At 44.3% G+C, this 23,068-nt stretch overlaps 1 protein-coding gene across 2 annotated transcripts in view; it reads left to right on the top strand.

Moving 5' to 3' along the window:
* LOC122808741 (polyamine-modulated factor 1-like) overlaps window positions 1–23,068 on the top strand; it is a 252,245-nt gene that overhangs the window by 187,952 nt on the left and 41,225 nt on the right. For both annotated transcript variants that reach the window (XM_044079747.1, XM_044079748.1), the window contains exon 4: window positions 12,062–12,257. In XM_044079747.1, the coding sequence (XP_043935682.1) occupies window positions 12,062–12,257 (196 nt within the window). The remainder of the gene's footprint in view (window positions 1–12,061; window positions 12,258–23,068) is intronic.

The raw sequence follows: 23,068 nt of genomic DNA, 5'->3' as shown, positions 1-23,068 counted from the left end.
GATCCCAGTCTGGATCTTATCTCCCATCCGTCGAACTTACCGACCCCAAACCTGGACAATCTGAAACTGACAGCTTGGTTGCTCCAGTTCCACTCCTAGTTAGGACTCCCGGTATCTCTTCACCAGTCAAAGCCATCCTTGTGGCAGCACATAAGCCCTCCACCAGGAAAGTGTACCGCAGTAAATGGAAACGTTTCTCCATCTGGGCGGAGCATCATGATCTAGATCCCTTTACGGCTCCTCTTCCGTCCATTTTAGACTTCCTAACCGAACTCTTTCAGGAAGGCGCTAGTTGTTTAACTGTCAAAGTGCAATTGGCAGCCATATTACCAGTTTTCTTCCCTAAATATCAGAATAAGGGAGAGTACAAGCTGCACTCATTAGATGTTCATAGGCAGCTTCGCTTTTATACTCCTAGAACAGCTGGTCATAGACAATCCGACCAGCTGTTCGTTTCCTTTGCCAAATTTAATTTGGGGAAAGCAATTTCAAAAGTATCTCTATCACGCTGGATTTCTCAATGTATCCTATTGGCGTATCAAGCCTCTGGGAGACCCACACAATTAGGAGTTCTCGTGCACATTCCACTCGTTCCATCTCTACTTCTGCGGCCTTCAAGTCTAGAGTTCCATTGGATGACATTTTGTTCGGCAGCCACTTGGGCTTCATCTCATACCTTTATTAACCACTACAAACTGGACGTGATTTTTAGAGGGAGAGCATCCTTTGGCTCTGCGGTGCTTCGCAATATCCTTCCATGACGGCCACCCAAGGCTCAGGTAGCTGGGGACTCTGTCCCACAGGTTGCTGACAAATGAACTCCCTACTTCAGATTTAGAAGTTATGTACTCACCATAACGTTCCATCTGAGTAGGTAGCTTCATTTGTCTGCAACCATCCCCCCTCCTTCCCCCTGGCCTTCTTCGGATCTATTTTTAGTTGGATACCCATTTTTGGGTATATATTGAGGGGCAAACCCGATCTGAGGTCATGGAGGATTAGCAGGGGATTATGGGTGAGGGGAGGAGCTAGGAGCTCGGATCCATTAGCTTGAAACAAGTTGCCGGCTCGGATCCGATATCGGATCCAAGACCCACAGGTTGCAGACAAATGAAGCTACCTACTCAGATGGAACGTTATGGTGAGTACATAACTTCTAATTTTTACAAGTGGGGGGGTATCACAAAGATTGCTACTTTCAGCATGTTACTTGGTACTTTAATAAAGCTGAATATAAATTATAATTAGAACTACAGTGCAAGGAGAAGTGGTTTGAGTTGAATGCTGCTTGTTTTTCTTGTACTTGATTTTGACTGGCATTCCAGTAATGTATTTAAAAAGTAATTTATTTTTTCATCCCTCACAACCTTTTTGTTTCTTCTAGATATTAAGTAAGCTGTCATGCAGCCAATACATTGAAATATTTTTTTCTTCTACACTTCATTTTGTCTTGATTGGACTCTCATAATGACTGTTTGGCACCCAGGGCAGCGTATTCAATTAAAGTTACAGTTTTTGTGGTTTTGAGCATAGCTCCTCCCCTTTCTAGTTGGCCACACCCCTCCCCATTGACCCCACCCATTCACCTGTCTCCTGCAGCCCCCCTTTGATTTGAAGTAACCAGCAGCCACTGGTGCATACCTTTACTAAGCATTACAAGTTGGATGTCATTTCCAGGGTTAGGGCTGGTTTTGCTAGGTCCATTTTCATGAGTTCCTAGAAGGTTCTGTTGGCCCTTCGTCCTCCGTGTCTTCCTCAGCTTTTGCACTCTCCCTCATGCTAAGAATGCTGCAACAGTGAAATGGAAGGGCATAGTACAGTTGTGTAAAATCTTACCATAACAGTAGATAACCTTCTCTACACTGTTGCAGTATTCCCTCCCTCCTCCCCCTGGTCTTTTGTCCCTCTTGATATGCATTATGTTAAGATCTTACACAACTATACTTTATCCATTCTGTTGAATTGGCCAAGGGCAATTATCACAGGCTTCCCACTATCTGGCTTTGCTTACGTAACAAAATGATTGTTTGATAAACCCCCAGGCACCATTTACCTGAGAATTGAAGGAGGCTAAAAAGTGGTTCTTGGAAATCAAATGTGCAAGTGAAGAAGATTTTCTAGCTGGTGTCATTCCAAGAGTCAAGGACCCTATTGAGGCCTGGCTGCCTGTGGCTCTTGCTTATTTGTGTGAATTATTCTCCTCTGGTCTTTCTTTGTCCTCTATCAAGGTTCGTTTGTTGGCCATTTCTGTGTTGGATCCTTCTCCTTCTGACTATTTTCAAACTGAGCAGTTTTTGACAGGGACTTTATATATAGATCCATTTAGGAATCAAGTGGCTCCTCCTTGAGATCTTAACTGTTGAGCTTGAAAAGCTTACTCTCCCCCATTTAAACCAGCTCATCAGCCTGAAGTGAGGTTCATAACATGCAAAACTGTTTTACTCCTTGCTCTGACGTCCTCTAGGATATTTGATTTACAAGCACTTACAGTGAGTCAACCCTTCCTCATTTTCCACATTTTCTTAGAGAATTAGTCCGTCTTTTATGCCCAAACTAGTCTCAAGAGTTTACCTTGAGACAGTCTATTAATCCCCCCCCCCCCCGTCTTTTTTTCTTATTCCAATAAACAAGAGAATTCTTCTTCCTCTGGATGTTCATAGGAATTTGGATACTACCTAGGCAAAACTCAATACTTCTGGAAAGATGATTACCTGTTTGTCTTCTGTGAGAGTAACAGAAAAGGACAGCCATTGGCAAAGCAAACTATTTCTTGATGGTTGTATCATATTGTTTCCTTTTGTTCTCACCATTATAAGCCACTTTTAGTCGGACTAAGGGTCCATTCCACCAGGTGTTGGCTGCTTTGGTGGCTTTCTGGAAGAGTGGGCTTTTTTTTTTCCAGGTCCAGAACTGACTTGCTTGGACCATTCCCCACTGGATCCTTAATTTATTTCCACCTCCTTCTTAAGTTTTTAAGCTATGGTAATCTGCTATAGGCTACTGCAACAGTGACCTAATCGTCAACATGGTACAGTTACCATAACAGATGTTCTAACAGTAACCATTTCCTCCCTCCAGCCATCTAGTTTTGGTCATTTTTGTATTGTCAGGATGTGCATGTATGTACACTTTTTATATTTACCTGTACTTGTGTTTCATTTCCTAGAATCTTTTCTATTCAAAGCTATTGCTGCCTTTCTTGAGGCAAGAAAAGTCTGTTTTTTTTTTTTTTTTTTTTTTTTTTGTGCTCAATTGGAGCTCCTTTCCAGCTTCTGACAGTTGGATCATGTGGAGGGCACCCTTAAGCCTCAAGTCTGGGCAGAGGCAGGGAGTAGGATACACACAGCTTATGCTACTGCAACAGTGAACTGTTGTATTAACTTTACTTATACAACTGTATTTTTTTTTAAAGTTCAGCTGTGGCAAAATAGTGTTGTTAAACTGCAGGGCAACTACCAGAGAATACTGATATCAAATTATTTTTTATGCCTCGGTGGTTACTGTAAATAGCTTTCCCTAACTAAACAGATTGGTGCGTGCCTACATAAAAAGGGTGTCTGGTGGTAGTTCCATCTGCAGATACACAATTTATCGCCTCTAAGATTCTTTCCCATTGTTGCTTATACCACATAGGGGAATTTGTTTTCATGTAATGGCCACATCCGTGGTGGTGCAGCAGTAGCATTATCGCCTCACAACAAGAGGTTCTCCCGTTCGATTCTCGGCTGGAACGCCTTCTGTGTGGAGTCTGCATGCCCTCTCCGTGGTTGAGTGGTGTTTGAAAGACATGCATGAATGGGTGTGCCTTCATTGAAGGTTGGGCATCGAGCTGGCACCTCGGCACCGTAAAAATCTGCTGCCAATCATTAGCGGACCGTAGTTCCGCTGTGGCGACCCCTAACCAGGAAAAGCCGAAATAAGAACATAATGGCCACATTAGAAATACTATTCCTGGAATGTAGGCTTCAAATTCCTATTCCTTTGCTTTTTTCCTGTAGCTGATTCTTTTTCATTTTGTAGTACAGAAAGCTGTTGATTCATTCAGCTGTTCCCGTCCTCCTCTTCTTGGCCACCAAGGTTTTAATATGCTGCTTTTACACAGTAATATTTTAATTTATTAAATACAGGAAACTTAGACTATTAAGTACGCATCTGATGGTTCTTTGGCTTTTGTGCCTGAATCAGCTTCTGTAAAGTCTATTAATATGTCCCAGAGAAATACAGCCACATCGTTTTACATCGTACCTAAAAGGGTTTTGTGTAAGTGTGTCGGATGTCTTTTTCCAAAGCATGCGCACACAACTCAACATATTCCTGTGATATTAAATGAGCTATATGTGTTCTTGTTTTAAGAAATGGTCCTTATTTATTTTTAGAAATTTTTGAGTCACTAATGCATGTGTGTTACATATATGTATGTGTGTGTATGTATACATACTTTTATTACTTGGCCAGATTGCCTCTTGTAGTTTGTTCTGAGACTTCCAGTGATGACTAATCATCTTTTGACACTTTTTCTTCCCTACTTCCTGCTGACCAGCAGTCCGTTCTCTGCTCATCGGTCCATCTGTCCCCACCATCAGTAGAAGTGAGAGCTGACCAAGAAATTATATTATTTAGACAGCCATCAGGAGTTTCTTATATTTTTTCAGCCTTAACCCTACAGTACATGCTAACAAACTTCAGGGTTTGGCATGCATTGGATATCAATGATGTGTGTCACTGACTTCCCCATGTAGTGTAAACCTCTCATGACTGTCCTTAGGATTCAGTGCTCCTTTGTGGTCTCCAGTGTCCACTAGAGATTCTGCCACAGGAATCTTTATACCCAGCCACATGCTGCACTTCTGAAAAGAGACAAGTTCTAAATCTCGCATCACTCCACCATTCAGCCTGACCGCTCCAGCAGTTGGCCAAGCTATTAATAAAATAAGTCACCTGGGTCATAGCCAGTGCTTTATCCTGTTATGTCAATGTAGCTGCGTTGATGACAGATCATATATGCTTACAGGTTCCATTTATTGGATGGCGCAGTGGTACAGCAGTTAGCTTTGTTGCCTGATAGCCAGAGGTTCTCCGGTTTGATTTTCGGATGGGGTGTCTTCTGTGCGGAGTCTGCATGTCCTCCCTGCATCCATGTGGGATGTTCTTCATCTCACATTGCTGCAGTCCTTACACTTGGGTAGTCCGCTGTCCTCGGTCGGCCCGAATATCAAAGTATAAGGCTGACGTCGGTCAAGGCGCATTTGACTGACATCAGGACGTCAGGGTACAAATGCGCATGACCGACGTCATATCCTCAGTCTTTTTTGCCGCATGGTCCGATGCAGAAGCAGCGTTGCAAGTGCCGGTTGGCGTTCTGAAATTGTTCGATTTCGGAGTTTCAGACTGAGTCAAAGTTGGCTAAGTACCCCGTTGGGAATATTTTGGTTTTTTCTTGCCTCAGTGGTTTACCGGATGTCAGAAAAAGTGAATAATTGTATTTCTTGTGGGAAACAGATACCGCATAGAGACTACCATACTTTGTGTATTCCTTGTTTAGGGCCTGAGCACGACGTTGTTGGGTGTCGCTCTTGTGCTAGATTCAATAAGCGCACTATTAAGAGAAGATTAGATTGTGCCAGGTTAGTCTTCGGGAAGCGGTGCAATTATAAAATGCCGTCGGATGCTCAGACGCCCGCTTCTTCGAAGAAGCGCAAGGACAAGGCAGTTAAACCTAGGCTAGAGGAACCGTCAGTACTGGACGCCGGTTCTTTAGAGGTGTCGGTGGAGCCGGTGGTTCCACCGGAGGTTTCTTTGGGATCCCAGGGAGAGACTCTGTTATTGCAGGATGTGGCCTCTCAGGAGGCAGGCCAGGCTGATGGGGCTTCTCAGGTTACTATACTCCCCTCCCTGCCTAGGGTGGTTAGGCCCTCTCCTTCTGTTTCCAAGGCTTCTCCCAGGGGCAGGCCAGGTTTAGCTTCAGTTGGTGTTACCCCTAGCTCTTCAGGAACTGTGCCCAAGAAGCATATGCTTAAAATGGCAGAAGATTTGATTACTTTGATTAGGGGTTCTATGCCCCCTCCTGATAAAAGACCTAGGGTGGAGCCTGAGCTAGGGAGTTTTGAGCAGGCTTCAGATATTTCGGAGTCTTCGGCTGAAGACTTGCAGGAGTACTCTCCTTACTCTGATTCTGATGTGGATGATTCTACTCCTTCTGCTTCTCCTCCTGAGGATTTTTCTTTTTCAGAAACTCTTCATTCCATGAGGGAGCATTTTAAGTGGGAAGGTCAGGACTTCTCTGATTCCAGGAAAAGGCTTAGGGAATTTTTGTTTTTACCCCAGCATAGGCCTTTGGCTATACCTCCTGTTTTGGATGTAGTGGAAGATGTTTGTACAGAGGCTTCTCTTAATCCTGATTCTTTGCCTCCTGCTCCTGTTAAACCGGATAGGTATTACAGGGTGCCTGAAGCTCATAAGTATCTTTTTAAGAGTCCTAGGGCAGACCCAGAAACTGTTAGCCAGGGGCCTAAAGGTGTTAAGGCTTCTGTTGTAAAGAATCCGGTTCCTGCAGACAAAGAGGCCAGGGCCTTAGATAGATGGGGAAAGAAAGTTTATACTTCTTCCACTCTTGCTATGAGGGCTTTGAATTGCCAGTTTCACATGTTGAAATACCAAAACTATCTCCTTTCACAATTGAAGTCTAAGGTTGATGCTCTGGCAGAAGGTATTGATTGTAAAGAGTTGCAAGATTTAGTACATGTTTCTGCACAGGTGGGTAAGCATTCTTTGCAATGTGGTTTTGATGCTGTACAGGCCTCGTCTAGGGTGGCTGCCACTGGGTCAGTTCTTCGCAGGCACGCCTGGCTGAGGGATCAAAATTTATCTGAACATGTTAAAACAAGGATTTTAGATGCTCCTTTACAATCTGACGTGTTGTTTGGTCCTCCTGTTGAGGCAGTTTTAAAGAAAATGGAAGACAAGGCTAAGTCTATGCAGACTGTTAAAGATTTTTTGCAGGTCCAGCCTCCAAGGTTTAGTAGAAATTGGCCTACTAAGGGGTGGACGTATCCTTCTTATGATTCCCAGTCTAGGGGTAGATCTAGGCGTGGTAGGTGTAGTGCTCAGGGCTCTTTCAGGCCTAGAACAGGGAGTTCTCCTGCACAGTCTTCGGGTGAGGGCAGGGGTCAGTCCTTTCGTAAACAGACCCAATGACCTACCTTTTCGGCTGCCAGAGCCTTCTCGTCTGGCAGCACCCTTTGGGAGGAAGGTTGGCACTTTTCAAAGAAAATTGGAGTTTAATTACCCAAGACAGATGGGTATTGGATATCATACACCACGGTTACAGGTTTTATTTCCATACCTTGCCTCCTTTCAAAGGCATGCCAGACGTTCCTCCTCAACAAAGAATAGAGGCTCACAAGCAAGTTTCTCTGTTACTCCAAATAGGGGCCATACAGCCGGTCCCTATGCCAGAAGTGGGCCTAGGATTTTATTCTCGCCTGTTCCTAGTACCAAAGAAGGGGAACACGTGGAGACCAATTTTGGATTTATCTACCCTCAACACTTATCTGGACATTCCCAAGTTCAAAATGTTGACGTTACAGCAGCTTTTACCTCTGCTGGGCAAAGATCATTGGATGGTAACTTTGGATCTCAAGGAGGCTTACCTTCATGTTCCTATCAGACTAAGTTGCAGGAAGTATCTGCGTTTTCGAGCTGGGACTTCTCACTATCAGTTCTCTGCATTGCCCTTTGGCTTATCTACTGCCCAGAGTGTTCACGAAAGTTCTGGCTCCAGTGATAGCTTTCTTCAGGCTAAAAGGAATACAGATCTATCCTTATTTGGACGACTGCCTGATTCTGGCTCAAGGAAGGGAAGAGCTTCTTCATCATTTGGAATATGTGATAGCAGTGCTAAGATGCCTGGGGTATTCTGTGAGCGAAATAAAGTCCAGTCTAGTACCCTCTCAGGACATGTGCTTTCTGGGTGTGAGACTGAATACAGCATCCCAGATGGCCTTTTTAATCCCGGACAAACAAAAGAGTCTATCCCTTTACTTCCATCAGCTATCTCATCAGTCCGGGCTGACTGCAAGGACAGTCCTTCAAGCCTTAGGGTTCATGGCATCTTGTATTCTGGTGCTTCCCAATGCCAAACTGCATATGAGGAAGCTACAATGGTATCTCAAAAATGTATGGACACAGCACTGCCAGGATCTAGACACTGTCATTCAAATAATACTTTGCATTCAAAAGGAATTTTTGTGGTGGGCTCAGGAATGTCACCTAAACAAGGGACTCTCTGTGACCCGGCCAGAGGCGAGTCAGATTTTAACGACAGATGCCTCAGACAAAGCTTGGGAGCTCATCTAAATGGAAAATGGATACAAGACAAGTGGCCTGCCAGACTACAACATCTACATATCAACCTGAAGGAGATGTTAGCAGTCCAATTTGCATTAATAGCTTTCAAGGATTTACTTCTTCCAGGGCAGGTGTTGATTCTAACCGACAACACAACTGTCATGTGGTACATCAACAAGCAAGGGGGAACGATTCTTATCCTCTATGCAGGCAAGCAATGATTTTGTGGGAGACTGCTCTCAGTTTACAGCTCAATCTTCAGGCAAGGTTTCTGCCAGTAGCACAGAACTCCTTAGCAGATGTGTTGAGCAGACGAATTATGGATCCCCACGAGTGGAAATTGGATCCTCATGTATTTCAGAAATTGACAGTGTCATGGGGAACTCCAGACATAGATCTGTTCGCTTCTCCACTAAACCATCAGCTGCCAAAGTTTTGCACAAAAGGTTTCATCCCACAGCTTGGAAAGTGGATGCTCTTTCTTTCAATTGGAGCAATCTTCATGTGTATGCCTTTCCTCCTCTGCCTCTCCTCCCAAAGGTACTTCTAAAGGTCAGACAGGACAAGCCAAGGATGATTTTAATAGCTCCAGATTGGCCTCGACAGCACTGGTACCCATTACTGAGAAGTCTGGTACGGAAGCCTCCATGGCCTTTGCCTTCGATTCCACACCTGTTGTCACAGGAGGACAGCCATTTGCTGAATGTCAAACTTCACTCTCTTCACCTAACAGCCTGGCATATTCTGTTTTGAACCATAAAGGGTCTCAACTTCCACAACAAGTTTTGAATGTGATTTTGGAAGCTAGAAGGCCTAGTACAAGGAAAGTGTACGCAGATAAATGGAAGAGATTTTTATTTTGGAGTGCAGCAAAAGAATTTGATGTTTCTGAGTCTAATTTGAGTGTGGCTCTTCAATATCTTACTGAGTTACTGGACAAAGGTTTGTCTTTCTCTTCTATTAAGGTTCATGCTGCAGCAATTTCGGTTCACTATGATTGTGACCCACCATTGTTTTCTCATCCTTTGTTCAAGCAATTTCTTAGAGGGGCAAAGAATATAAGACCCCCACGAAGAGCTCCTACTCCTGCTTGGGATCTCAATTCTCAATTTTGTGTTGGAGAAACTCACTCTACAACCTTTTGAGCCTGCAGCTACTTCTGAGTTGAAATATTTATCATGGAAGACTGCTTTTTTGTTGGCAATTACCTCTGCAAGAAGGGTTTCTGAATTGCAGGCCCTTATGGCGGTTGAGCCTTTCTTAATTTTCCATAAGGATAGGGTATCTTTACGTACTAATCCTTCCTTTATGCCTAAAGTGGTTTCTAGTGTGGCTTTAAACCAAACTATTCATTTGCCTACTTTTTATGCAAATCCCCAAAATAAAGGGGAAAAGATTTTGCACACTTTAGATGTACACAGGCAGTTGCGATATTATTTGGACAGAACTAAAGGGTTCAGGCAGTCTCAGCAGTTATTTGTTTCTTTTGCTTTGAGTTCTCAGGGCAAGCCTGTGTCAAAACAAACTATTTCTAAGTGGATTGGGTTTTGCATTGCTTTCTGTTATTCCCATCATGGCAAGGAGATTCCAGCCGGATTAGGCCTCATTCCACTAGAGCTACTGCCACTTGACAGCTTTTTTGAGGGGTGGCAACCAAGGATATTTTGGAGGCAGCTACTTGGAGTTCAGTGCATACTTTCTCTAGGCATTATCACCTGCCACTTTACTCTAAATCCAGGGCTGGTTTTGCCACTGCTGTTTTGCAGGGCATTTTGGCAGCTCCTGCTTCCTTATAGTTTGGCCATCCTCCCATACCTCTGCTTTGGGATTCTACCCAAGTGTAAGGACTGCAGCAATGTGAGATGAAGAACATAGTACAGTTTTGTACCTACCATAAATGTAGATGTTCAAGATCCACATTGCTGCAGTCCAATTCCCTCCCTCCTTCCCCTCTGTAGTTAGAGGTGGTTGTGTGGGTTGAGTGGTACATATTGTGTATATAGTGTATATTTTGTGTATATATTTAGGGCAAGGGTGCTTGGATGTTTGTTTGCTGTCTTTTGGTTTTGACCTTTATTTTTAGGGTCTTCTGACATCTGGGGCAAGAAAAGACTGAGGATATGACGTCGGTCATGCACATTTGTACCCTGACGTCCTGATGTCAGTCAAATGCGCCTTGACCGACGTCAGCCTTATACTTTGATATTCGGGCCGACCGAGGACAGCGGACTACCCAAGTGTAAGGACTTGCAGCAATGTGGATCTTCGAACATCTACATTTATGGTAGGTACAAAACTGTACTTTTCCTCCCATGTTGTGCACACGAAAAAAGCTTCCCCTGCACGGAGGCAAATGCACGGCTAATGACATAACATATTCAAAAAAGAAAAAGCCAGTAACTGTGAGCTGTAAAACTTAATGTATTATAAAGAACCACATAGACGGACCGGTTTCGGCTAAGGTGTTTACCTAGCCTTCATCAGTGTAAAAATACAAAACTTGCTGAAAGGTTCTTATATAATAAAGCTTAATTCATGACAAAGTTTCATTGGTGAGCTCATGAATATGTATACATATGTTCATATACATTGAGACCAGGCTGAAATAAAGCACCCAATTTAACAATCCATTTTTTCTCTTTTGCATTCAGTTTGGTATGCCATCCTGATTTGTTAGTTCTGTCCCCTATTATTTTGTCAGTAACAATGAAATGAAAACTAGCTGTAGTATGTTTGAGGGTATGTTTATATAAAGCATCGTTTGGACGTTTGCACTTGACATCACTGAGATGTTCTGATATACGTAATTTGAAAGGTCTGGATGTTTGACCAATATAAAATGCGTGACAGCTACAAGAGGCCATATATATAACCCAGTCTGTATTGCAGTTTGCAAAGAACTGAATATCATATATATTGCTTGTATTATTGCTAGAAAAGTGTTTCGTTTTTAAAACAAATTTGCAATTAGTACAATGTCCACAGGGCATACAGCCCACAAGTTTGTCACCTAGTATAGAGGTTTGAATCATGTGCAAATTTTTAGATTCTGAATGATGTTTGTAATGATTGAAATGTGCTGCCAAATTTTTTGCCTTTTCTAAATGAAAAAAGACATGTTTCAGATAAATGTTGAGACAAAACGGTGTCTGCTAAGAGAATGTTCCAATGTCTGTTGATGGCATCAATCAATTTATTAATATTTCTGCCATATGTCGTGGTGAATCTTAAAGTATTAATATTTGTATGAGTTTTCTTTTTGTATCTGAGGAGGTCATCCCTATTAAGTTGTGATGCAGACCTATGCTACAACCTCTTTCCTTAAACCTGTCAGTCATATGACGAAAAACATGTTACAAAGACATGCATCTAGAGTGTTTCTCCTGAGGCCTCCGATGAATATTGGCTCATTCCAAGTCGGACTTTCCCGTAAACAAAATGTTAAATTAAAAAAAGTAAATAAATAAAATTACATTTAACTCTACCATTGAGACAAATTTTTATTTTCTTTTTGAATACTGTTTTGAGCCTTGGAGTATATGAGCAGGAGTATCTTGGTTACCTTGATAAATGCAGTATTTACATAGTTAGGCAGCTGATAGTAACTTTGTTTTATATTTTTGGAATCTGGAGTGTTACAAGTTAATAGAAGTGAAGTCCAAACAGAAAACTGATGAAAAACTCAGGGTAAAATGTGATTTCAATTTTCCCCCAGGCGTCCAAGTGGAATTCCTGAAGAAGACCTCCGCAGTTGGCTGGTGCCATACATTTTAAATCAGAAGCAGTACTTGCGAAAACACCATAGAGAGATGCAAGAAGAGAATGCAAAACTGATGAGATCTGTACTTGCTGGAAGAGAGAAAATTATGGAATTGCAGCAGCAGATACAGCTGCGTAGTCAGGCATGGCAGGTATGAGCAAGACCAATCTGACTATTAACTTTAAGTTAAATTTTATGAAGAGATATGTTAATTTTTATTTTCGTTATATAGTTGATTTAATATTAGTATGTGAAAATGGTTGGGATGAAGTAGAAGGTTTTATATAAGAACTGCATAAAAACCCATTTGGTTTAGCCTTTGATGGTTTACAAAAGGGTAATATAGAGGCATATATTTAGACCTTGTGTTGGAAGGGGCAGAAATGGGAAAATTACAACAAATATCCATAGAAAATTTGTAGATGGCAACCAGTACCTTCAGGCTACAAGCTGCCATCCACCCCATGTTTTAAAAGCTTTATCCTATAAGGAATTGTTACGTATTTCAAAACTATGTAGTGATAAAGTTCTGTTGGCACAAGAAATTAATGAAACTATAAAAATGTTTATTGCAAGAGGCTATAATATTAGTGACATACAAGAAGCTCAGAATAGAGTTTGGAATGAAGTAAGTGGGGCAAGTAGGGCAAGGGGGAATGTTAGATCAGCTTTTATGGTTAGAGAAAAAGTGTAAGGGACAAGAAGGATACTGTGGATCCTATATACTTTGTATCCGTTTATAACATCAGAAGTAAGGAAATAAAGGAATTAATAGAGTATTATTGGAAGCACCTGATACAGGATACATTTTTGGCAAGTATTTTCCCTGAAAAACCTTTTTTTCATACACTAGAGGTAAAAATTTGAGAGACATGGTTGTGCGTGGAATGTTTACCATGCCAGCCATGGAGGTAATAAGAACACCATCTGTCAGGGGAACTTTAAAATGTGGTAGGTGCAATATATGTTCTTATATTGTAAATACATTTCACATCAAGAATAACATAAGGTTTGAACCTAGGGCTACTTTCTCTTGTAAAAGTAAGGGGATAATATATGCCCTAAAATGCTCTTGTCACCTATATTATAGAGGTGAAACAGAGAGTTCTGTATAAGGTTCATGGAACATTTAAGAGACATAAAAAGTTGTAGGGAAGATAAAGTGATAGCTTCACATTTTAAAAAGTTCCATGAGAGTAATGTTAATTTATTGCAAGGTACTATTCTGGAACAGATTGAATGCATAGATGTTACAGATGATATAGTCAAACAAAAATATTGTATAAAGAAAGTATTTATATTTAAAAATATAATACATCAATTCCAAAAGGTTTAAATAATGAGTTGAATTGGAAAATTTCTGCTTTAGTGTTGATTGTGGTCTATTGTTTAATCGAATAATGATGTGTAATTAAGAATGGAGTATAAAAAGTGTGTTTTTTGTAATTTTTTATTTCATGAAAGTGGTAAAACCGAGGCGCTAGAATACATTTTTCCTGTTTTTTAGTACGTGGTCTCCATTTATTTAAGTAACAAGGACAACATTTGGAATCCAGTTGCGGTTTGAGAAATTTGAGAAGGTTGGAAGCGTTGTGTTAACTTGTTCATAGATTGTTTGGGTGTACAATGTTGCTGACTGATTGCATAGGTTTGGGAGGTGGTCACCTACAGTATTTGATTAATTAATCACTGAGCCACAAGCAAACTGATTGATTTATTATAATATACACACTTGCATCTTTAAATGGCTTTATTTCTCTAGGGCCTTGGCCAAACGGCATTCAGGGAAAAATAGGAACATCAGAGAACACAGATTATTTTATAAACACATTGGTTAACCACCAAACTACAACCAATTAAAATGAAAGGAAACACTCTTCAGTTAATTTCTATATTTAGCCCATATGGGTTATAGGTCATAAAATTGATGGATGTTGCAAGAAAATCATATGTCAGTTATAAAACAGTATGATTTGATGTTGTCCTCTTCATTTCATTAACCTGTGGGTATTTTTTCTGATCCTCGGAACCGATCATCTGCTTTTTTACAGCTTGAGCTTCCTGATTTGAGCTCCTCTCTTTACCCACAACGCCCCACTCCCCCAACGTAGATCAGATCTCATTTGCCATGCATAGCTTCAGCAGCAAGTTTACCTGGCTCTTGAGCTTCCTCGATTTGTGACAGGGTTACTTCTTTCTTATGAGTAATTTACTCTTTCGGGATTTAAAAAATGTAGTAAATGTGGGCACAAGATTCACCTCTCTGATGCCTGTTTGTTGTGTGCCTATTGTTTAGGACTGGAACATTTACAGGCTTCCTGCTCTGTTTGCAAGTCGTTCAGTCCAAGAACACTTGTAGATAGGAAAACCAAAGAGGCCTTCTGAACAAACTGTCTCATCTCATTCTTCAGATATGATGTCAGAACCAAGAAAGAAAACCGGAAAAACTTTGCATCTGACACACCACAAGTCTTCAGATCCTACCACCTTAGACACAGAGTCCATCTCCTCGGATCCTACTCCCTCAGAATAAAAAAACACTACCTAGAACCAGGTATGCATCTTCCCTGGATCCAGTCTCATCTCTGCTCCCATCACTCTTCCCGTTTGTCCAGAAGTCTATCAGAAGAGGATGTGGACAGAATAACGAAGTTTCTTTGAACACAAATTCAGATGGAAGTTCTCCTAGCCCCTACCCCAGTGGGTTTGGAGGCCTCAGCTTGTACAACTCTGCTTAGTCTGGCTCCTTCTCTAATCCATCCTTCAGTTTTGGAGCCCACAGATATGAGTCTTCTGATGCCATCTGTTTCAGATCCAAAGATACCTATATCTTCGGAGCCGATATTTTCTCTGAGTGTACTGGCTCCAATTGTGTCGAAGCTGGAGAACTCTCAGACCCAAAGCTTCATTGTTGGATCCAAGAGGTTGGGGATGACTCCAAAGTTGTCGGAGTTGTGTCTGCCTCCCGAAGCTTCGGCATTCTATAGCTCTGTTCCAGTTTCTGCCTCGGGAGCAGTGCCTTAGGGTTGGAGGAATCCGTCGCTCTAGAAGCATGTCTTCTCTGCTCCGATGGCTTCTTTCTTCCCAGGGCATTCTGCCTTTGAGGTAGTAAAGAGAGTATTTTCGTCTAGAGATCAGACCCCCCCCCCCCCCCCGGTTCTTTTTTCTGGTTCTCTGCTGTCATTTTGTCGTGAGCCTCAGCATTGTACTAGACAGGGGCAGCCAGCCCAAAGTTTCCAAGCAGCCCCACAAGGCATTTGGTGCTGGCCCAGCTACTTCCTGAGTGACTTGCCCACTGATGAGCTCATTGTTTTGATCTGTCACCTGTGTGGAAGGAACCAGATTCTGTGGAGCCAATCCTCATGAGACAAGATAGGATCCTGGCACCACCAAAAGGAGGGGAATTTTTAGAATAAACGAGTACTGATAGATGCTATGGAAGTGGCAGCAACCACCAAAAAAGAACTTGCGGAACAGAGTTCCTGTCCACTCCCCCTTAAGCAGGGAGTCTGCGGCTTTGAACGGATTTGGGAAGAGAGTGTATGCATCAGCAACCTTTGTACTCAGGTCCTTGAATTACTTGGCACACTTTACCAGATTACAGAGGGATTTGATTAAGGAGCTCTCCTAACCCTCTTAGGGACTGAGGCGGAGTCTTCTATTGCTTCACAGCTAGGACATTTTAGTCAGTTTCAAATTCATCTATAAGGTTTACTTCACATGCAGCTGAAGGAGCCTCAAGAGTGGCGGGTTTGAGCATTTCCATCAGGAGACATGCCTGGATGCATCTGTGTGATTTTACGGAGCCCTTCAAGTCATCCATCATTGCTACTTTTGACAGAAGCTCATTATTTGGCCCCAAGGTGAAAGGCACACTCTCCAGATGTGAGAAAGATGCTAAGACCCTGTCTGCTGTTGGCATAAGTTTTTCGACTCCTCAAAGGACCTTTTCCAGGAATCAGCGAGGTGGTCGAAAGATGTGGTTCAAGAAATCCTTGGGTCCATTCCATGATCCAAGTGGAGAAAGTTCCCCCAAGGCAGAGGAGGGAATGCGAATGGAAGAGACCACCCACACAGCAGAGGAGGCCCACAGAACCAAGGGTCCAGAGATTCCTTCTCTGACAGGCCTTATCAGCACTGCTGAAAGGAGGCCTGATTATCCATCTCTGGAAGCAGTTGGGGGTTGATTATCCCTGCACCAGAGAATGTAGCAAGACATAAAAGATAACCTGGGTGAAGGATTATTCCCAGGGGCTGTGTAATTCCCTTTTTCCTGCCACTACTGTTACAGAACAAAATTCCTGATGTTCCACCCAGTCAGAGGAAGACAGCAGCTTTAGAAATACAAAAGCCATAAGACAAAAGTTTCATCCAAGAGGTCCAAGAGATTGTTTTTAGTGACAAACAAAATGGGACAGGAGACAAATCTTGGATTTCAATATTCTGAACAAGTCAATTCGGTGTACCAAGTTCCGGATGGTCACGGTATAGTACATTTTACCTTTCTTGTACAAGGACGACTGGCTGTGCTCTGTAGATCTCCAGAATGCATACTATTGCATAAAAATGAACAGACACTCCAGGAGATACCTACACTTCCAGCTGTTAGCCAGTCACTACCAGTTAAGAAGACTGCCCTTTCATCTTTCCACTGTCCCCTGGGTGTTTACCAAATGCATGGCAATGGTAGCAGCTTACTTCAGACTGCATGAATTCCAAGTGTTTCTGTACCTAAATGACTGTCTCCTTACCACCTCGACCAAGCATCTACTGATAATAGCTCAAAACTATGTACTCCAGACTTGTTTCAATCTGAGCATCACAATCAACCACAACAAATCTCATCTTCAACCTTCTCAGATGCTAGAATTCATAGGAACCAATTTCAACACAATATCAATGATAGTGTCTTTGCCCTTGCAGAGGATTCAAGCCATTCGGGTTCAAGTCAGCAGAATAATTCAGAATTCATTGATACCAGCCCGTAAGGTATTACAGACTTTGGGGTCGATGTCAGTGGCAGTTGTACTGCTTCGACTAACAAGGTACTGTATGAGAATTCTACAGTGGGCATTGGCAACCCAGTAGTCTATTCTGCATCAACCTATGTCCACCAAGATCAGTATAACTCGGCTCTGCAAAGGATACCTTTGGTGGTGGATTCAATCAGATCAACTTTTGCAAGGTTGTCCATTCATCCTTCCTCACCCCAAGACCATGATGACCATGGACGCTTCCCAGATCAGGTTGGGGGGCATTTCTTAGGGAAGACTCTTCAAGGTACATGGTCTCCCGTAGAGGCCAACTTGCATATCAATGTGCTGGAAATGAGAGCAGTACTCCTAGTGTTGCAGCAATTCCAAGACTGTCCCCCTTCCAGAATTATTGTGATTCAAGCCGACAATATGTCTGTTGTATGGAATATCAAGAAACGAACAGGAACCAGATCTTACCCCTTGTGTCGAGAAGCTGAGAGTGTGGCAGTGGGTGATCAGTTTCTGATAATGCACATTCCTGGGAAATCCACCAAGATTATAGACAAGTTGAGCAGGTCCATTCTACTACTTCACGAGTGGTCGGTCAATAAGAACGTGGCGGAAACCATTTTCCTCCACTGGGGTCAACCATGCTGTGACCTATTTGCATCCTGTCAATTGTTCATCTTAAACGCATATAACAAGAAAGCTGAGGGTTTCGCTTCGATGCTTTAATACATAAACACATTAGGATGGATAGCAGCATCATAAAATACATGCGCACACATTGATCTACATCGTCTCTTAAAAAGATTGCACTTTGTAAAAACAATATTAGAGTTAGACATGCATTGCCATTGACATTAGAAATAAATCACAATGTTCATGTCCAGGTTGCCTTGTATCTGTTGCAGGGTTTAGAGATCCAGTCATATCTCGTAGCATAACAATCTGGACCAATTTTAGCAACAGGGACGGTCTTCGGTGAACAAATCGTATCAGGAACCTCTGGATTCATCATAGGACTGGGAATGTTCTCTGGAACTTCCTCTTGAATTGGAACACTGGGCAACTCTCACTGAGATGTTCTTTCTCACAGGCTGTATGCTGTGGTGTAGGGTTGGACACCGGTTGTAAATGCCCCCGTTTTCGCCTAAACTCTGCTCCTTGTTGATTCCACAATGTACAGTCTTGGCTCTGGGCAAATACTCTTCACAATACCAATCTGATCATAACCTCTGGACGTTTGCATCCTTACCACTTTGCCTTCTTGTAATGGATTGAGTGGTTTGCTGGTTTTATCATAAGATTTCTGGGTTAGGCGTCTGAAGTAGTTTACTTAATTTGTTCTTCAACCTGTTGGCGTCGAATCCTCATCGGATCCGACAGTGCCACATTTTCCAGCTATGGATCCAAGCTCCAGACTCTTCCCCTTACCCATAATGTTCCCTGTCTCCCTTCACCCTTCAGATCTCATTTGCCGCCATAGAGGTTACAAGCAAGGTTTCTGAGCTCCAGTTAGTGGGTCACGCAACTAAACTTTCTCAGAGGGTTTTTCCCTCTCTGACTTTTCTTTCTGACATCCTTTTTCTCTCTGGCGACTGCGTCAGTTAAAAAAAAAATTCTCTCCTTTCCTTCCTTTCCATCAGAGAGCAAATGTGTGCGCCTTTTGGGCCTGTGTGGGTATGGCTGAAGCCCCTAAGGCAGGATTTAGAAAATGCATAGAGTATGACCATAAGCTATACCGAGCGAGTGGCCACACTCTGTGCCTGGTTTGCCTGGGTGCAGATCACCTCAAGTCTGCCTTCCTATTTGTGCTGGTTTCAACCCCAGAGCACTTGAGGACAGGTGGGACAAACTGATTTTGAAGAGATTGCTCCCCTCTTCAGGGACTACCGAACCTTTCTCTCCAGCAAAGATAGCAGCGGCTGCTGCTTCTACTTCCTCTTCCCTGGCCTCTGGGACTCAAACTCCCGCCAAGAGGTTTGGGGAAGGGGATAAGGCCAAGGACCATTCCCAAGCGGTCCCCCGACCACTCGTCTGAAGCAGCTCTGTCACCAAAAATTAGGCCAGCAAGCAGGCCTGAATCTCCTTGCCTTCACTCACCCAGGTTCTCCCCCAAGCACGAGGAGACTCGTAGGCCATCTCCAGTAAGGACTTCTCCCCACCGGCTCTCCCTTCCAGTTTCAGTGGCATCCTCCCACTCCACCCGAAGTTTAAGCGAAGCAGAGATGGACAAGATGATGCGGAGATTCATCTGCACTCAGATCCAGATGGGGGACTTGCTGGCACCATCTCCCTATGGAGGGGGCTCCTTGCAACCTTTGTTCCAACCAGTAACTCCTTCTCCAATCCAACCAGTGGTTTCGGAGTTCTTTGATCCGAAGACTCAGGGTCAAGCGGTTGACACCAACGGTATGTACCTTGACGCCAGCCATTGCCTTGAGCTTGTCTGATCCAACAGGATCGGGCCCGGACTGTCGCAGCCATAGCCTTCTGGTCTGATCCGAGGGGTTGCTGTTGTCGCAGAGCATCCCTCTCGGCATCCCGGTTCCTGGAGGTTTGGCTCCAACTCCCCTATCGGGTTAGAGGGGGACGGATCTTGCCAGTACGTCCCAAGAGGTTCGCTCCCCGTCTGCATTCAATATGATGGAGAGGGTTCTCTGTCGACGCCTCTGACCATTTTGTCCTCTGACTCCCACCCAGACTGTCCTGGTCCTGAGTGCGGTTCCAACTGTTCTGCTAACATCGGGGACAGCCCATGGCTGCGATGCCCCAGGAAGTTCCTGTGGAACATCAAGAGGTTTGTGAGTCCTCCTCTGAGAGTCACCCCACAAATATAAGTGTAAGAGGAGGCACTTGGACTCTCCACCAGAGTCCCTCACAGAAGACGTGGACTTGGATGAAAGGGAAGTCTCCCCAAGGTCACCCCCCCCCCCCCAAGGATGTCTCCTTTGGAGACATCATGGAGCTCCTTCACCAGTGTGGGTAGTCATCTCCCAAATCGACCTCAGATGAGTCCGTGTTCCTGGAGGCATTCGGCTCTGGCCCATCTACCTCTTGGGTGTCCCCTCCTGCTGGTCCACTCATGGATTTAATATCTAGGGCATGGAAGGAGCCGGACACAGCAGAGCCCATCCCTAAGCGCCCCTACAAAGTGCTGAGTCCCCCGTCAGACAGGATGCATTGGGACAAGGGATCCCTGGGAGATGCGATGATGGTGGCGGCTGCCACCATGAAAGGAGCTCGCTCAGGAGAGCTCCATGGTCCATTTCCCTGATCAAAAATCAAGAGCGATGGACCATATTGGGAAGCGGGTATATGCTTCAGTGACCTTCTCGGTGAGGGCGCTGAACTGTATGGCACGTCATTAGACTCCATAAGGATCTAGTAAAGGAGATCATGGAGTCTACCCCAGAGTCCATGTCGGCGGAGAACAAGAAAACCTTCTCCGCTCGAATGGCCACTCTAAAAGCGGTTGCCAACATGTCCATGCGACTGCTGTCTCATCCTGCGGAGAGAGCCGCAAGGGCTGCCTGGGACAGGCCTTGCTATCAGTTGTCACGCCTGTCTCCAATTGTGTCAGTTTTCAGAGCCCTTCAAGACGTCTTTCACCAACGTCCCTTACGATGGTTCTTCCCTCTTTGGGAAGTCGATGAGAGACTTTGCTCCAGAGGGAGAAGGATGGGAAGACGCAGTCTACCGTCGGGATCTGCTTCTCCTGTCCTCAAAGATCCTTCTCCAGGAATCAGCAAGGAACGAAGATGATGTGGTTCCAGAAGTCTCAGGTGTTTTCCCGGGATGCAAAGGATCCTCCATCCCCCAGAGGCAGAGGGGGTCAAAACAGATGCCACCCCGAGAGGCAGAGGGGGTCCTACAAATTTTGGGTCCCGTGAACCCTTTTCGGAGGGACCAGGCAGGCTGTGCCTGACTGCTCATCTCTGGAGGCAGTCGGGGGGGGGGGTTGCCTGTCGCTACACCCAAAGGCATGGGGGTCCATTAAGAAAGCAAGGAACATCCCCGTCAGAACAAATTCTCGCACGTTCCACCCGTGCGACGGGAGGAGGCAACGCTAGAAATAAGAAAGCTGCTGAACAAACGAGTCATCCAATTGGTTCCTACATGCCAGTCCGGATCTGGTGTTTACCCCATGTTCTTTTTAGTGCCAAAGAAAATGGGGGACCTCAGACCCATCATGGATCTGTCCACATTGAACTTGTCTGTAACCAAGACAAAATTCTAGATGGTCACACTTCAATCGATCCTGTTTTTTTCTGCAGGCCACAAACTGGATGTGCTCGATCGATCTCCAGGATGCGTACTACCATATCAAAATGGACAGACGCTTTCAGAGGTTTCTTCACTTCTGGCTGGGAGCAAATCACTACCAGTTCAGAACCCTCCCCTTTGGTCTCACCACAGCCTCCAGGTGTTTAACAAAGTGATGGCAGTTGTGGCGGCTCCCCCTGAGGCTCCAGGGTATTCAGGTCTTTATGTACCTGGACAATACGCTGTTTGCTGCCCCCTCCAAGCATCTACTCTGTCAGGCCAGGGATTACTTCATCCAGTTAGCAAACAATCTGGGTATTAGCATCAACCTGAGCAAATCTTCTCCAGAGACTGTTCAGACTCTGGACTTACGTTTGGACACTCTTCAAATGAAGGTTTTTCTCACCCCGGACAGGATACACAGTTTAAGAACGCATGTCTTACAAATTCTTCATGCTCAAGTCCCCAAAGCAGCAGCAGTGCTCAGGGCATTAGGTTCCATGGCGGCCACAATCAGTCTCCTGCCGTTGTCTCGCCTGCATATGAGAGTTCTTCAATGGACACTTGTGGTCCAGTGGTCCCTGTTAGACCTTCATCTAACCTTTCCAGTGAGACTCTCTAGGACATGGAGGGGACTCCCTTCAGTGGTGGATTCAATCTCCGGACATCCTCAAGGGACGTTTCTCCCACCCTGTTTTCCCCAAAACCACTGTGACCCCACGGATGCCTCCCAGCTGGGGGGGGGGGCACTGCTCGGGAAGGGCGGTCCAAGGCACATGGTCCCCCTCCGTGAACGAGTTTCATATTAACATTCTAGAGATGAAGTTGGTTCTTTTGGCGTTGCAAGCACTTCATGCCCATCTTCCCCTAGGGATGATTGCCATTCAGACAGACATGTCAGTAGTCTGGTATATCAACAAACAAGGGGGAATCGGATCTTATCCCCTTTGTCGAGAAGCCATGAGAGTGTGAGAATGGGCGATCTCCACCATTTGCTTTCTAGTAGCAACGCACATTCCGGGGTGGTCCAACTTTGTAGCGGACAGGCTCAGCAGATTGATTCTGATGCCTTATGAGTGGTCTCTGAATCCTTCAGTAGCGGAAGAGATCTTTCTAAAGTGGGGTCAGCCTTGCTGCGATCTCTTCACATCTCCTTCCAATGCAAAATGCAGTGAGTTTTTCACTCTAAACCCCCCCCCCCCCCTGGAGGGGGAAGCCCCCAGAGACTCACTGATTCATGCTTGGCCTTCCGGTCTCCTGTATGCTTATCCTCCACTCCAACTTATGTCCAAGTTTCTTAAGAAAGCTCAAAGGCTGGGGAGCACGGCTATCCTCATAGCCCCATTCTGGCCTTGCCAGGTTTGGTTCCCTTCACTGTGGTCTCACCTAGTTGTTCCTCCATGGACATTGGATCCAGTTTCGGAACTACTTTCTTATCCCGCAGGGATCCCTCACCCAGATCTGGACAGTCTGAAGCTCACGGCTTGGCTGCTCCGGTTCCCATGATTATCAGGACTCCAGGATTGTCATCCCCCGTAAAGTCCATTTTGGTGGCGGCTCACAAATCCTCCACCAGAAAGGTGTATCATAGCAAATGGAGATGTTTTTTCATATGGGCTAATCAGCGAGCTGTGGACCCTTTCACAGCTCCTTTTTCAGTGGTCTCAGAGTTTTTGGCCAGCATCTTCCATCAGGGTGCTAGTTCTTCCACAGTTAA

This window comes from Protopterus annectens, chromosome 8.part0 (assembly GCF_019279795.1).
Source record: "Protopterus annectens isolate FY-2018-M chromosome 8.part0, PAN1.0, whole genome shotgun sequence".
NCBI lineage: Eukaryota > Metazoa > Chordata > Ceratodontiformes > Protopteridae > Protopterus > Protopterus annectens.
Note: the sequence above shows the minus strand (reverse complement) of the source record. Positions and strands in the feature narration are given on the sequence as shown.